Raw genomic sequence first — 15,365 nt, forward strand, 5'->3', positions numbered from 1 at the left:
TTTCTGGTTTTTGTGATGCCTCTCCTTGCTTGGAAAATGGCTGTGTGGTTTTTCTTGTTGATGTCCTAACATAATCTAATGTTACGCTTTCGCCATAAAGCCTTTTTGAAATCGGACAATGTGGTTGGATTAACGAGAAGTTTATCTTTAAAATGGTGTAAAATAGTTGATTGTTTGAGAAATTTGAATTATGAGATTTTTGTTGTTTTGTATTTTGAGCCCTGCTATTCCATTGGCTGTTTGCGAGGTGTCCCGCTGGCGGAACGGGGTTCCGCTAGCGGAACGTCTGTCCTCAACAGGTTTTAATGCAATTGTACGTTTTGTCATGAATTATTGCATATTATTCCATTTAATAGTAAAAAATTGTGCATAAAGGCAATACTTCTGCAGGGACTTTTCAGACATGGGGAGCGGCTTACAGTAAACGTCAGGGTATTTGGCCACGACAGGAACCAATGAAAACGTAGAATGCATTGTATCCGTAAGTCGCTGTGTTTCATCGTTTGCCAACAGAAACGTGTGTAACTTGGAATCTTTACGACCTAAAAGTTTGAATATTGTGGCGGAGAGTCAGACCTACAACTCTATATAAGTAAGCAGTTATGTGTTTACTCTTTGTTAGTGTATACGTGTAATATAAGTTATTGGAACCAGCTATTGTCATCATTCCCCTTCGCATAGTTGAACAACAATAGAGTCCATCATGTCGAAAAGGACGGAGTGGGATAGATACCAAGGGAGATTCAGACGAATCAAAGAACCTGCCGATCTATCAACATAAGGCCAAACTTCAACAGGCTGTCAAAGACAATTCATTCTTGGTTGTCACTGGCGAGACTGGCAGTGGGAAAACATAACAATTATTTTAAGAATTATAGATACAGAACTCCTTTATGCAATCGCGGTGTCAGATTTTAATATAGCTTTTCGGCAAAAGCACATTTTGCAATATTCTGAGTAGATAGCTCGTCATCACGGGCTAGCTAATTTGACACCCACCAAGTTTGGCGTTCACTAAACTCAGAATTACTATAAGAAAAATTGGATTACCTTTGCTGTTCTTCGTCAGAATGCACTCCCAGGACTTCTACTTCAACCACAAATGTTGTTTTGGTTCAAAATAATCCATAGTTATGTTCAAATATCCTCTGTTTTGTCCGTGCGTTCAGGTCCCTATCCGAACGGTGACGCGCGGACGCATGCGTGACAAAAAAAATTTCATTGTTCTCAGATCAACCACTTTGTTCTCAGATCAACCACTTTCCAAATGCGCTACTGTTTTTCAGCCAGGGACTGCAGAGTCATCATTCCCCGTTCTGGTGCCTTCTGAGAGCCTATGGGAGCCTTAGAAAATGTCACGTTACAGCAGAGATCCTCTATATTCCATAAAGAGGCTATAGAAGGCCAAGAAATGGTCAGAGAGGGCACTTCCTGTATGGAATCTTCTCAGGTTTTGGCCTGCCATACACCATTCAAACAGTTTTAGAAACTTTAGGTTGTTTTCTATCCAAATCAAACAATTATATGCATATTCTAGTTTCTGGGCAGGAGTAATAACCAGATTAAATCGGGTACGTTTTTTATCCAGATGTGAAAATACTGCCCCCTACCATAGAGAGGTTAACACTATTTTGGTTACTACATGATTCCATATATGTTATTTCATAGTTTTGATATCTTCAGTATTATTCTACAATGTAGAAAATAGTAAAAAAAGAAGAAAACCCCTAGGTGTGTCCAAACTTCTGACTGGTACGGTATATTGTCTCTACTGTATGTATGGGGAAAAATATGGGGGAAAACTTTGAGTATGAACAAACCTCTTGTCTGTGACAGGTTATCAAGGTGGAATTGGATGTGCACACAAGTGAGATGGCTGGAGATATCCTTGTGTTTCTAACAGGTAAACCTAATGATAATCTCCAGAATATTAATGTACTGATTACAGGTTCATATTTGTTCCTTTTTATAACAGGGCAGTCTGAAATTGAGAAGGCCTGTGAACATGCTGTATGAGAAGGCTGAATTCATAGACTACCGTTACGATGTGCAGGACCGTGAAGTGGAGGGGCTGCTGATCCTGCCCCTGTGCAGATCTATGCCCACTGGTAAGGTTTCCGGCACTGTCCGAGTACCCCTCACTGTGACATTCACATATAGAAAAACAGATGGAGTTCTCTTTTACACTTAAGTAGACACAGTTTAGCATGTCATTTGCTTGCTAAATCAAAAATATAAAGTCATGACATGACTGCATAGAGCTGTTTTTATCCATCACAGAATACAAGGCCTCAAATTTCATGACTGTAATTTGCTCACTGCAGGTATGTTGTCGACAGTGGGTTAGTGAAGCAACTCAACCATAACTCAAGGGTTGGCATGGACATCCTCGAAGTGGTTCTGATTTCAAAGTAAGTTCCGGAAGTCTCTGTTTGTCTGCTTCCTTTTGTTTTGTTCCTAATGAACAGGACTGTGATGTTGTATGGTGTTGTAGGAGCGAGGCCCTGCAGAGAGCAGGCCGGGCAGGGAGAACCTGACGGTTGACAATACAATCCAACAAGTCATTTGAGGCCATGGTTGCTTGGTGTGTCCCTCTTAAGGTTCTCTTACCTGGACCATCCAGAGGAGAGGTTCATCCTAGAAGCATTGAAACGGCTTTACCAATGTGACGCCATCGACAGGTGAGAGATATAGACATACTGTATATCCGTGTACATCTGTCATTGCTTATAATAATCTCCACCAGATACATCTACAACCACATAGGGATACAAAATACAGCTGTTTTCACCATCAATAACAGAGGGAACCTACCACATACAGTACTGGCAGTTCTTCATGACTATCACGACTCAATCTTTTTAATAGCTCTTGTTAGCTCTTATCAATATCCCCCTCCCCTGTGTGGTGTCTGTAGGAGAGATAAAGTAACCCAGCTGGGTGAGCTGATGGTAGAGTTCCTCCTGCCCCCAGGGCTGACCCGGGCCCTGCTCCAGGCTGCCTCCCTGGGCTTTGAGGACCTCCTGTTGCCTGTAGCCGCCATGCTGTCTGTGGAGAACATTGTCATCAGACCAGGTGGACAATAACGGCATGAGGCCTCGGTTTAGCCAATGAAGATGTGGTTATGTCAGAAATACACATGTATACATCATGGCCTTTACCGTTTTATTCCATTGGATTTCAGTCAGACATAATCCCAAATCATAGTTCTAATCTAAATGTTTGTCATTTCTCTCTCTGCAGGCCATCCAGAGAAGCAGAAGGAGGCAGATCAGAAGCACAGGCAGTTGGGAGTGCAAACGGGCAGCTGTAATCACTTCACCATGTTGCTCAGTGTGTTTGAGAAGTGCAAGGCCAGGTATACAACCTTAACTCCTCTTAATGTATTTAATAAGCTACATTATATTCACTGCATTCATGTTCATGGGTCTCCATCTAACGTGAGCTTGTTTTGCTACCTATTTGTTGTGATACCCCGTCAGCGTGATGTAAAGACAACTATATACACCGGAGGGCGCTTAAGTCAGCCTTCAGCGTGGAGACCCAGCTCAGAGAGATCCTTCTACGGATACAACAGGTCAGTTTGTTGTTTGTTTATTTACTTATCTTATTAGTTTTTGTGTAGCTAAAACTATGAAGTGAAGCTCTGAGCGTGTATGTACAGATTTATAATCTGGGTATGTCGGTGTTTCCAAAAGAGTGATTTCCCTATGGAGAAGTTTGATGGTAATAAGAGTGAGCTGTTCAGGAGATATCTATGCACTGGTTACTTCACCAACGTGGCAAGAAGGTACGGCTTTTATCCCAGCAATGATAAAAAGTCAAGATAGATAACTGAAATGTTGTGGTTTTCTCTCAGGTCAGTTGGGAAGGTGTTTTGCACAATGTATGGGCACGGATCCATGGTTCACATTCATCCATCATCAACGGTAAAGACTTCCAGGACTATATTCTGATCAATTCAGAACAATCCCCAAAATGTATATTACACATCAATCCCCATCTCTCCTGCATGTTAACCTGACTCCCCCTCCCACCTAGCTCTTTGACCAGCTGGACTGGTGATCTTCCATGATTCCTAAGCTCCATGAGGTGGATGTGTATGAGCTGAGCAGCGTGGCCAGAGAGGAGGTGGCCAAGTGGGAGACAAGGAAGCAGCTAAAAGGCAAACAGGTGTTTGATGGGCTCTGGTGATGAGCATGAATTTACTGGTATAGAAAGAATTGTATACCATTTGTATCTGTAGCTGCTCCTTTATTATATTCAGTACAGGTCTCATAAAAAAATGTCTAATGGGGGCAAAGGTTTTTTAAATGGAAAATGTAATTGAGCATTCCTATTGGACAAGATAAGTTACTGTAGTGCCTTTTCTGATCAAGCCAGGCCCCAAGGTGATTTGTATGCTTTGTATGCTTGTTTTGTTCTTGACCATCTAATAGTCATTATGTGTGTTCGGTTTATTCCAGAGGGGTCTGCTGAAGACGCATTCAAGAAACTGTAGAAATGGAACGATGAAATCTCAGTGAGCGATGCCCATGCTCGCTACCTACAGAAAAAACAGCAGCGGCAACAAGGCAAAGCACTGTGAGGGGGGAGGACATTGGACACTTATCCTCAGGGGAAGAAGGACTCCGTTATTGGACTGACCAGGACAGAAGAATCTCCACTCAGGGGTTAAAAGTCTGTCTGTTAAAATAAACTGCACAGGCAATGTTCAAACCAATGTTTTCCAACACAGGAGTCTGAGAGTTGAGGGTCAAACGTTGTCCTATGTAGCTCAGTTTGTAAAGCATGGTGCTAGTAACGCTAGGGTAGTGGGTTCAATTCCTGGGACCACTGATGTGGAAAATGTATGTATGCATGACTGTAAGTCACTTTGGATAAAACTGTCTGCTAAATATTATATTTAAATGTACATTAATAATGGACTAGGTGCAGATAATGAATCCTAGTCATATCAAATGTACTGCAGATGTTTTATGCTATGTTATCTTTTAGTGGTATATTTCTTTTTTAGTTTCATACCAATCAACGTTTTTGTCATGAGAGTACATTTTCCCAGTGGAGGGCCTCCATTCTCTTCTGGTTCTGGGACAGTTACAGAATTACATACAGTTTGTCAATATGTCAACCAACAGTGTTGTCAAATCAGCACATTAGAGAACAGGAGAACAATCACAGGCACTTTATTTTGTACTTCTCTGCCTTTTATATAATAAAGGTTCCTTTCGTAACTGCCATTGCTTCATGATTTTTTAAAACGTATTTTGGTGTCCTCCATTGGTAGTCATACAAATCAAATAAGACTCATGTCCCATCATCCTTTGCGGAGAGACTTACGTCATTCACATGCGCTTGTTTTGGTCCGTCAATGTGCGAGCCAAACGTGGCTTAACAAAAATTGGCAATATCCACAGATAACCTTCTAAACCTCCACATTTGATCGATTAAATTAAGTCCGTTAACATATCGTGTTGATAAGTCATCTGACAGGTGAGTGAAGTTGTCGTCGCTGTATTGGAATGAATGTTGCTAGTTGTTTTGACGTATGGCTGCTAAATACCATGTCTGATATAACGCTAGCTTGTTCAATCTAGAAGCAGGTTAGCGTTGATTTCATATTTTCTGGAATCTACTGCCATTACCGAAAATCACACTAGTCTAGAGACCATTTATTCTAATACATGTGCGTTCTTTTTTACCTGTTGACGTAATGCATTACCGTTAGTTACAGCGCTGGTCAAGCATGTTCGCTGAGGAGGATGAGTGGAACGATGACCCAGAAGCCAAAGCTCTGACCAAGACGGTCATCAGCAGTTTCAAACTGTCTGACAGCACCAATATCACGGTGAGCAGCCATCTCAATTTTCTTTATAATTAAATGTACCTATGTAGCTAGCAAGCCAGGCATAACTCACGTTTCCAGTGACCACATATTCAAATAGAGTGTTGAATTTTTGTTTTCCCATGGTATTTAATTTGACACCTTCACTCTCCTTTCCCGAACAGACAAAATGTGTTGGGAAGAAGAAGAGTTTGTTACGGACCCTCCAAACACTGGGGTCAGTGCCAAACTGGAGCAAGAGCAATGGTGCCCCTCGGGAAGCAGGCAGTGACAGCGAAACAGAGGCCATACTGACACCACACACCAAGAGGAAGAAGAAAAGAAGCAAAAGAGGATGCAAGAAAGTAGCTGCTTCAGGAGAAGAGACCGATAAGGACAGTGGAGATTTGTGTGCCGAGGAGACTGCAGTGCCTGAAGCTAAGAAGCCAATAAAAGCAAAGAAACCAATAAAAGCAGGTGAGTTTCACAAGCACAACTGTCAATTGATTGTCTTAAGTTGAAGAGAGGTTTGAGGTTTTCTCTATTTCCTAGGGTTCAAAAAGGTAAAGAATACAGAGTCCATTATGGGTGGTAGTAAACAAGGAAAAGCTGCAACAGATGCTGAGATTGAGAGATTAAACCGAAAGCAATGGAAAAACAAGATGAAGAACAAGAAGAAATGTAAAAACAAATACAAAATAAAAAATGGAGAGAATACCACCCCCCCAAAAAACACAAAAGCAGAGACCACTGTGCAAAAGGATACAGAAGATGGGCCAAAAACAGCTTCTGGTGTGAACAGGGAAACAGTGGTTGTCCAGACACAACGCCATACAAAGAAAAACAAACAACAGAAAGAGAGTGAGCGTAAAACACAGAAAAGGAAAAAGGTCCCAGAGGGAAAAGAGACGACTTTCAATGAGACTGCTTCCACTCCAGGCACAGAAACAGTCCAAAACAATAAGAACTTGTCAGAGAAAAAGACAAAGGGGAGCATTCAAGAAAAAGCAGTTCCACTAGGTAAAGGGTTAAAGACAGAAGAGGAGAAACCTCAGGTGGTGGTTAACGAGGAGCAGCAAACGGAGCCGTCCGGCAGTAAGAGGAGGAAACGGGACGAGAGCAAAGGGCAGGACCGGCGGAGAGAAAAGCTCAGGAGAATGCTCCATGGCCAGAGCCTGGAAAAGAAAGATCAACCTACAGAGCAGGAGGAGGAGACACGCACCACAGAGGAGGTGAAAGAGGCTCCTGCAGACCGCTCGGCTGCTCTGAGGTCCCGCATGGAGCAGCGTTTGGAGTCAGCGCGGTTCCGCTATATTAACGAGGTTCTGTACACCACGTCTAGTGGGGAGGCAAAACGCATGTTCAGACAGGACCCCCAGGCTTTTAGCATCTACCACAGGGGCTTTACGGCACAGGTCCAGCGCTGGCCAGCTAATCCTGTCGACGCCATCATCTCCTACATACGCCACAAGTGAGTTGTGTTATGCTTCTATCTGACCCTAACATACTTGCAGTGTTTGCAATAAGTCTGTTTGCATAGTTTTTGTATTTTTCTTGTATTCGTTCTGGGGTGGGGGAATCCACATTGAAATAGCATGTGGCTTTCTTTGTAAGACCATTTGTGTTGATTTCAGGCCTGCCTCTCTGGTAGTGGCAGATTTTGGCTGTGGCGACTGCAAAATTGCTCTTAGCTTGAAGAACAAAGTCCACAGTTTTGACTTGGCACCTATCTGTGACTGTGTAACTGTCTGCGACATGGCTAATGTGAGTCCAACTTTACATTGATCCTGAATCTGTTTCATCCATGCCTGTTTACTATGCAGTCTGTTTTTCATGTAATAATGATGTATGATTTCTGTTGTTGTCCCACCTCTCTGCAGGTACCACTCAAGGATGGTGCTGTGGACATAGCTGTATTCTGTCTCTCTCTTATGGGGACTAACCTTGTGGATTTTCTAGTTGAGGCTAACCGTGTGCTGGTGATGGGGTAAGATATATTGTGCAGAAAAACAGAGCTACAGTATGGCAATATGCTGGAGTAGAAGGTGTTCCCATTTATTTTCCCTATTGATGTCATCATTTATTATTAAACACTGTCATTTTTTGCAGGGGTATCCTGAAAATTGCAGAGGTGGCAAGTAGATTTGAGAATGTGAGGAACTTCATGGGTGCTTTGTCCAGCCTGGGATTCAAGTTGGTCACAAAGGTAAGGCAGTAATCATAGTAAACAGGGATGGCCATGTTTTTATTTTTAGCGTTAAGAAATGCATCTTTACAATACCCTACCCTATTCATTTTGCTCCCTCCTTAGGACACAGAGAATAGCCACTTTTACTCCTTTGAGTTTGAAAAGATTGCAGAAGCTCCAGAGAGGGTAAAGAAGGCAGGAGGACTGGAGCTGAGGCCTTGTTTGTACAAGAAACGATGAGGGTAACAGTGATGAGAACATGGGAGAAACTGTTCCAAACATATGTTCCAAATGGCACTCTATTCCCTTTATACTGCATTACTTTTGAACAGGGCCCATAGGGCTCTGATCCAAGGTAGTGCACTATATAGGAAATAGGGTGCCATTTGGGATACACACCCAGGAGAGAAGTCAAGCAGGAAGGGCAGTAACAGAAAATGTATCTTCTACTGGATGTAACTGTAAATATGAAAATGACTTTCATAGATGAGCTGGTGTTTTTGACCCCCAAACAATGTATCAAGGATTGTTGATATTGTCAATAACCTTTTGTGGGCTTTCATATGTCTGTTTCAAAGAGAAAACATGTTCAAAAGTTGTTGACATCATTGGTATATTTTTTTATTAAAAACCTTCTCTGTCTAGAAGTGCTTCAACATAATCGCAGCATTGCATTCTGCAGTCTAGTTTCAAAGGGTATTCGCAGGCCTCACTCGTCTCAGTGTACATGGCACAGGATCTAGATTGGCCACTAGGGGAACACGGGTGATAATGTTATTCTCAGCCAGTTCCCCGTATCTACTATACCCATGCTCTCCATCCAGATAGAGGGGGCAGGGAGGAGGCGTTGCAGGGGGGGGCTGTCTGGGGCTCGGACAGTGTCTGTGTTCCTCACCCGTGCTCTGACCCAGAGGAGGGGGAGCAGGCAGGGCTGGAGAGAGCGTGTCCTGCAGTGCTCCAAGGCCTTGTGCCCCTCTCAGTTCTAGAACACACAGCTCAGGGGAAGAGAGGCTGGGGTTGTTTCAGCACCTAGTGAGACAAGGTGAAACAGCAATTCATAAATGGATTGTGATTTTTAGTAGGTCTAATAAGAACGAGTGATACTGGTAGCTTTGGGAGGCAGTTTAGAGATGACTACCTGGAAATGCAGAGAGATGTTGCTGATGTCCCTCTGCTTGGCATGGGCAGCCTCACTGATTGACACACACAGAAAGGCCCTGGCCTTGGAGAAGGCAGACAGGCAGTAGGCATTGGTTGGACCTCATCACATAGGTACGCCTTCAGCAGCTTTGCTCTCGGCGGAACAGGCTTGAGGCGGTCAGGAGAGAGGCTTGCTGTTTCGCATGGGCAGGTTGAGCTCAGAGTGCAGGTAGGAAACCACATCAACCAGTCCGTCCCACTCTGCCTGGAGGAAGTAACATAGGGGTCCCAGGGATGGAGCTCCTACACTCACGACCCTGATGTCATCCTTGCGTCCCAAGCTGTCCTTCAGGGCTAGTAGTCTGTCCCGGGCCTGGGTGGGTCAGCTCATTGGTGCTCCTGACCCTGCCAAAGGGCTTCTTGGAGTCTTGAAGCAGGGTGTTCAGGGTTTGGCTGTGAACCTTCACCAGCTCTCCTGCCAAACCAGCACTAAAAACCAACACAAAGGGGTCGCTGCTGTTGGCCAAAGCCGGAACACGTTGCTCCAGACTTTGCAGCAGGCCTGATAAGTCTACAGAGATGGCAAAAGACAGTCAAAGAAATGTTCCTCGTTTAATCAGAAGAACAGATTCCTATGACTGCTGAAGGTTGAACATGTAAGTAGGGTAATGTACTTAAAATTCATAGGATATGAGTTCTAATCTTTAATACAGTAACAGTCAACTTTGGACACACCTACTCATTCAAGGGTTTTTCTTTATTTTTACTATTTTCTACATTGTAGAATAATAATGACATCAAGACATCAAAACTATGAATGAAATAACATATGGGACCATGTAGTAACCAAAATAGTGTTAAAGTAGCCACCCTTTGTTAGCTAATGTTTTTAGCTAGGTTTTGTTTAGCCCATTGAGTTTGATGTAATGTTTGAGTCACTCAGATATCACAATTGCAGGAAATTAGCTTTAAAACTGCGGAGGTTGCATGGGTCCCGAGGTGGGGATTTGTTACTACGCCACACTACTACAGAAGCACTGATCTAACCTTTGAAGATGATCTTCCAGTGTTTGTGTTTGAGTGTGGGGCTGCTGAGTTTGGCCAGCACAGGGAGCTGCTGGATGAAACGCTCAAGCAAGGTCTCCTGCAGCACACCATCTTGGGAAGGGATGGTCCTGGCCAGGGATACCGCCTGCTGCAGCCACTCATCCACTTTCTCCTGGGCTCTCGACACAACAAACTGACACCAAACATTTATATTTTTTTTACTTTGGTCATTTAGAAAACGCTCTAATTCAGATCGACTTAGTCAGTGCATTCAGCTAAGTTTAGTAGGAAAAAACTAACACGTCACAATTCTTGCAAGTAGACTCACATTAACATGAAATTAACAGTAGGTGAAAATATTAGTCCTTCCCATATCAGATTCAATAAGCATACTAGGTACCTTGTTGATCAACAGAGAGGCTATTAGAATAGAGCAACCAGACAGACACCTTGCTGATGAGCAGCAGCCTCCACTCTTGGATCTGGGTGGTGGAAACAGTCATCAGCTCCCACAGTCCTTTGTGAGCTTCCATCTTCTGCCTGGCTTCGGTTACAAAAGTAAAATCCAGAGGGTTTCCTACAGAGGTCAAAGATAAGAGAGTGAGGAAGGAGCAATGTAAACACAGGGCAGGAACCCTCAGTCTCTCTCTCATCTCACCTCTGAGACTGTTACTGGTCCTGCTGAGCTCTGTTAGGCGAGCAGAGACAGCATACACCTGTCTGCACATGGTCTTGAGCTTGTTGAGCATCTGAGCAGCATTCTGAGTGGGGTCCAGAGGTGGCTTTAGTCTCATCCAGGTCATGGGCCAGGGAGGAGAAGGTGTTGTCCATGGTGTCAGCCATGGAGGAAAGATGCTGGCACACTGTCTCTGCTCGCTGCTTCAGGAGAGGAACAAAAATGTCCCACAGGTCCAGCATCTAATAAATAATAACAAACAATATCTGTAGGTAGCTCTTCTTCTGATGACTCAAAATAGGTACAAGAAAATTATTCAGACAAATCAAAAGCTATGTGTTTAACCTGTTCCTCCAATACCAGCTCATCTGGGGTCATCTGTCTAGTTGGTGCGAACGGTTTCGTAGAGCGAGTGTAGGTACTTCAGTTGTTATTGAATGTCATTAGACATTTTCACACAGCGTTTCACCTGAGGGAATAAATCCAATGGGGTTGATTAAAATATAAAGTATTGATTAAAAGAAGCTCCTCAATCAACAGTCAACAAATCCCCCCTCTATGGAGTTCAACAGAGGCCCTGCATGGGGAAGCAAAACCACATTCAGTATTCTTCCCAAATGGCACCCTATTCCCTATATAGGGCACTACTTTTGACCAGGGCTGATGTGCAGGGCCGCACAATCAGATAACAAGACCATAAAAAGTCCCCAGTGATACCAGTAAAACACTGCCACACACATCACACACATGCAGTAACTAAGTTGATCTAAAGTCACACAGCACATGCAACCAAAAAAACACCAACATACCCACACACAGCCACACCTACCTTCTCCTGGATGTGGGAGCAGGTGACGATGAGCAGCTTTTTTGAGGTGGTGAGAGAGGGGGGCACTGTGCGTACCCTGTCAGTCCAGAAGCGCACCTTCTGAATGTGCTCCTCGTAGTGTAAGGCAGGCATGCCCCTATTGGTCTCCAGAGAGGCTGGATTCCATTGGCTGGTAAACAGATGGATGTCAACCAACCGGGAGTGTCCCTCACACAGCTGCTGGATCTCAAGCCCAGCCTCCTGTGGGTCAAGGGAGAATCAACAAACATTCCATGGTCCGAAACCAAACGTTTTGAAAGATAGGGCATCGTTGTAGAGCTTTTCAGAGAAAGTAGTTAAAAGATAAAGTGTGAATGATCTGTGTGATCCTGGCTTGCTCTCTCTGGACCTCCTAAACCCCAGCGTTGAGGCTGAGCTGCCATTCCAGCTGTTTCCTGGACAGTGGGCAGTACTGCCCTGTCAGCCTTTGTCCTGGACCATCAGAGGGGTCAGCTTGGGCAGCACCAGCCTGGGAGCTGATAGAGCACACTGATGCTCCAGCTTGTAGAAGCTGCTGACACCAGTCAGCTCACTGTCCTTCTCCCAAAAAGCTGAGAACCATGCACATACAAACACAAGCGATGAGCGTAAGAAAATGTATATCGTTGCCTGTTTTTCCCCCAGTGCTTTAACTCCTGTTTACCATGTATTAGACATTTTTCCTTGGTAAACCATGTTATGGGATGAACAACATATTCTATCAAATTATGGACTGTGGTACAACTGGGAAGATAGCTAATCTCCTGTCCTGTCCAACATTACCTGTGATAACTCCACACTGCCCTTTCCCACCTGGACAAAAGGAACACCTATGTGAGAATGCTATTCATTGACTACAGCTCAGCGTTCAACTGCATAGTGCCCTCAAAGCTCATCACTAAGCTAAGGACCCTGGGACTAAACACCTCCCTCTGCAACTGGATCCTGGACCTCCAGACGGACCGCCCCCAGGTGGTAAGGGTAGGTAACAACACATCCGCCACGCTGATCCTCAACACAGCGTCCCCTCATGGGTGCGTGCTCAGTCCCCTCCTGTACTCCCTGTTCACTAATGACTGCACGGCCAGGCACGACTCCAACACCATCATTAAGTTTGTTGATGACACAACAGTGGTAGGCCTGATCACCGACAATGATCAGACAGCCTATAGGGATGAGGTGGTGCCAGGACAACAACCTCACCCTCAATGTGATCAAGACAAAGGAGATGATTGTGGACTACAGGAAAAGGAGGACCGAGCATGCCCCCATTCTCATCGACGGGACTGTAGTTTGAGGAGGTTGAGAGCTTCAAGTTCCTTGGTGTCCACATCAACAAACTATCATGGTCCAAACAGACCAAGACAGTTGTGAAGAGGGCACAACAAAGCCTATTCCCCCTCAGATCCAATTTTTTTTTTTACAGCTGCACTATCGAGAGCATCCTGACTGGTTGCATCACTGCCTGGTATAGCAACTGCTCAGCCTCCGACCGCAAGGCACTACAGAGGGTAGTGCCCCAGTACATTACTGGGGCCAAGCTTCCTGCCATTCAGGACCTCTATACCAGGCGGTGTCAGAGGAAGGCCCTAAAAATTGTCAAAGACTCCAGCCACCCTAGTCATTGACAGTTATCTCTGCTACCGCACGGCAAGTCTAGGTCCAAAAGACTTCTTAACAGCTTCTACCCCCAAGCCGTAAGACTCCCCCCCCCCCCCCCCCTTATTTTATGCTGCTGCTACTCTCTGTTTATTATCTATGCATAGTCACTTTAACTCAACCTACATGACTAACCAGTGCCCCTGCACATTGACTCTGTACCGGTACCCCCTGTAAAAAGCCAAGCTATAGTTTTTTTACTGCTGCTCTTTAATTATTTGTTACTTTTATTTTTTACTTAACACTTATTTTTCTTAACTGTATTGTTGGTTAAGGGCTTGTAAGTAAGCATTTCACTGTAAGGTGTACACCTGTTGTATTCGGCACATGTGACAAATACAATTTTATTTGGCTATGGTGTTCACTACCTGAAAGGGCCATTGTTCACAGCTTTCTTTGCAAAGATTTCTACCACCTCTGTGCCAGTCAGAGGCTCTCTGTGCTTGGCATCTTTTCTTTCTTCTGTCTCTGTCTTGATCAGCTGTCTTTACCCGGGACACGTCTCCATGATCTGTAAAGCTGAATCAACAATGGACACCACAATACTAAATGTTCTATCTGAATTTTTTTGAAAGACCACTGTCACATTTGAACACAAGTGAAATGAAGCAGCAAACACACATGCTCACTGCTTAACCTACTTGTCCAGTGCAGATTCCTCAAATGACACTGGAGTAGCTTTGACAGAGATATCAGTCCCCAGCACTGAAGCAATCAGACGAGGTCCCTCCATCCACAGTGACTTCCCCAATGCCACCTCAGGACCCACCTCTGCCACTAGGCGAGGGAGATCCACCATGGACAGAGGAGTGGGAGCAGGGGAGATGTTTCCAGTGCTGAGGGCTCAACCTGGCTGGGGCTTATACATGAAGGCTGGTGAGGAGGCATGGTGCTCCTGAGACTCCAGTGGTGGTAGTGAGAGTAAAGAGGCCAAATTGGCTGCTGGGATGGGGTCCCTTTTCCTCCCTCTAGGGAACCATCCCTTGGCCTTGTTGTGCTTCATGCATGGTCCTGTGTTGACTATCTCTTTTTGGAGCAGGCCTAATTGCAGGATGTTTTGTATCATTAGTTCTGCCACAAAACGCCAAGCTTTAGCCACTATTTGCTGAGTTCGTCTTCATATTCCTCTGTTGAGCCCATTTCTGAAAAGAAAACTCCCAAGAATTCCTGCCATAAATGAGGCAAACAGCACAACTTATCATTTAAAGGGATGTCAGATTTTGCAGATACAGATGACATTGACAGAAAAGATAGAAACTTTGTTGTGGCCTCCATTATCTTTGACAGGTTAACTTTTTTTTAGGCAAGAGAAGATATTAGAGAAGAGACAAAAACAGGAAATACCTCTGACAGCTTTCATACCCAACTGTTAGTTAGCTAACGTTACAGTTAGCAATGAGGGCTCGAATGCAAAAAAAAAATCACTGCGTGTAAAAGTTGATCTTATGGGAGCTAGCTCGGTAACTTGCATGAATATATAACTGTCCATTTAGATGGGAAAAGGGCTAACTAGCTTTATTAACTATCTAACTTAGCTACCTAACATTTCAAACTTGGTCCACGGCAAAATATTAGTAGGTCTCGTTCCCATAGTTACATGGGACGTTACGTCAATTTTTATGGCCCATGTTGTGGTATCTCGTATGTTCCACAGGGGGGCGCTAGTAGATGCTAAATAAGTAATTGGAGTGTGAAATATAGTTTTTGTCCATGCATGAATAAATGCTCATAATAAATTGTGCGCGCGCACACACTTATGTGTGTGTCAATTAATTTAGTCTTAAACCTGTCAAACAAGGCAGTTTCAATAACAAGATACACATTTACAGTAACTTTAATGATAATGCTCTGGATTTTACAACATTAGATAACCAAATTGAACAACATTCAGAGTTTAGCATGACAAAACAGTAAAACAAACAGTTGCTACGCTCAACATCATTTCTAGAAGTTTTACAAAACATTTCTTTACAACATATTACGA

At 44.0% G+C, this 15,365-nt stretch overlaps 3 protein-coding genes across 4 annotated transcripts; 2 read left to right on the forward strand and 1 right to left on the reverse strand.

The window, feature by feature from the left end:
• Positions 1-2,372: 2,372 nt before the first annotated feature.
• On the forward strand, positions 2,373-3,568 carry LOC115206317 (probable ATP-dependent RNA helicase DHX40). The gene is made up of 5 exons (XM_029773115.1): positions 2,373-2,411; positions 2,601-2,681; positions 2,918-3,075; positions 3,244-3,358; positions 3,483-3,568. Exons 1-5 carry the CDS (start codon positions 2,380-2,382, stop codon positions 3,490-3,492), a joined length of 396 nt encoding a protein of 131 aa, XP_029628975.1. The 5' UTR covers positions 2,373-2,379; the 3' UTR covers positions 3,493-3,568.
• Positions 3,569-5,347: 1,779 nt separating this feature from the next.
• LOC115206318 (ribosomal RNA-processing protein 8) lies at positions 5,348-8,659 on the forward strand. Of its 2 annotated transcripts, none has more exons than XM_029773116.1 (8): positions 5,348-5,493; positions 5,729-5,848; positions 6,010-6,301; positions 6,377-7,295; positions 7,459-7,588; positions 7,705-7,811; positions 7,934-8,030; positions 8,136-8,659. In XM_029773116.1, the coding sequence occupies exons 2-8, from the start codon at positions 5,747-5,749 to the stop codon at positions 8,250-8,252; spliced, it is 1,764 nt and encodes a 587-aa protein (XP_029628976.1). In that variant the 5' UTR covers positions 5,348-5,493; positions 5,729-5,746; the 3' UTR covers positions 8,253-8,659. The 2 variants fall into 2 exon arrangements, with proteins under 2 accessions (XP_029628976.1, XP_029628977.1); XM_029773117.1 differs by having other exon boundaries at positions 5,735-5,848.
• Positions 8,660-9,330: 671 nt separating this feature from the next.
• LOC115206816 (dynein heavy chain domain-containing protein 1-like) lies at positions 9,331-11,030 on the reverse strand. The gene is made up of 5 exons (XM_029774005.1): positions 10,858-11,030; positions 10,649-10,776; positions 10,200-10,392; positions 9,557-9,723; positions 9,331-9,417 (listed from the first exon to the last, which is right to left on the reverse strand). The coding sequence occupies exons 1-5, from the start codon at positions 11,000-11,002 to the stop codon at positions 9,331-9,333; spliced, it is 720 nt and encodes a 239-aa protein (XP_029629865.1). The 5' UTR covers positions 11,003-11,030.
• Positions 11,031-15,365: the final 4,335 nt, after the last annotated feature.

This window comes from Salmo trutta, chromosome 13 (assembly GCF_901001165.1).
Source record: "Salmo trutta chromosome 13, fSalTru1.1, whole genome shotgun sequence".
NCBI classification, from domain to species: Eukaryota; Metazoa; Chordata; class Actinopteri; order Salmoniformes; family Salmonidae; genus Salmo; species Salmo trutta.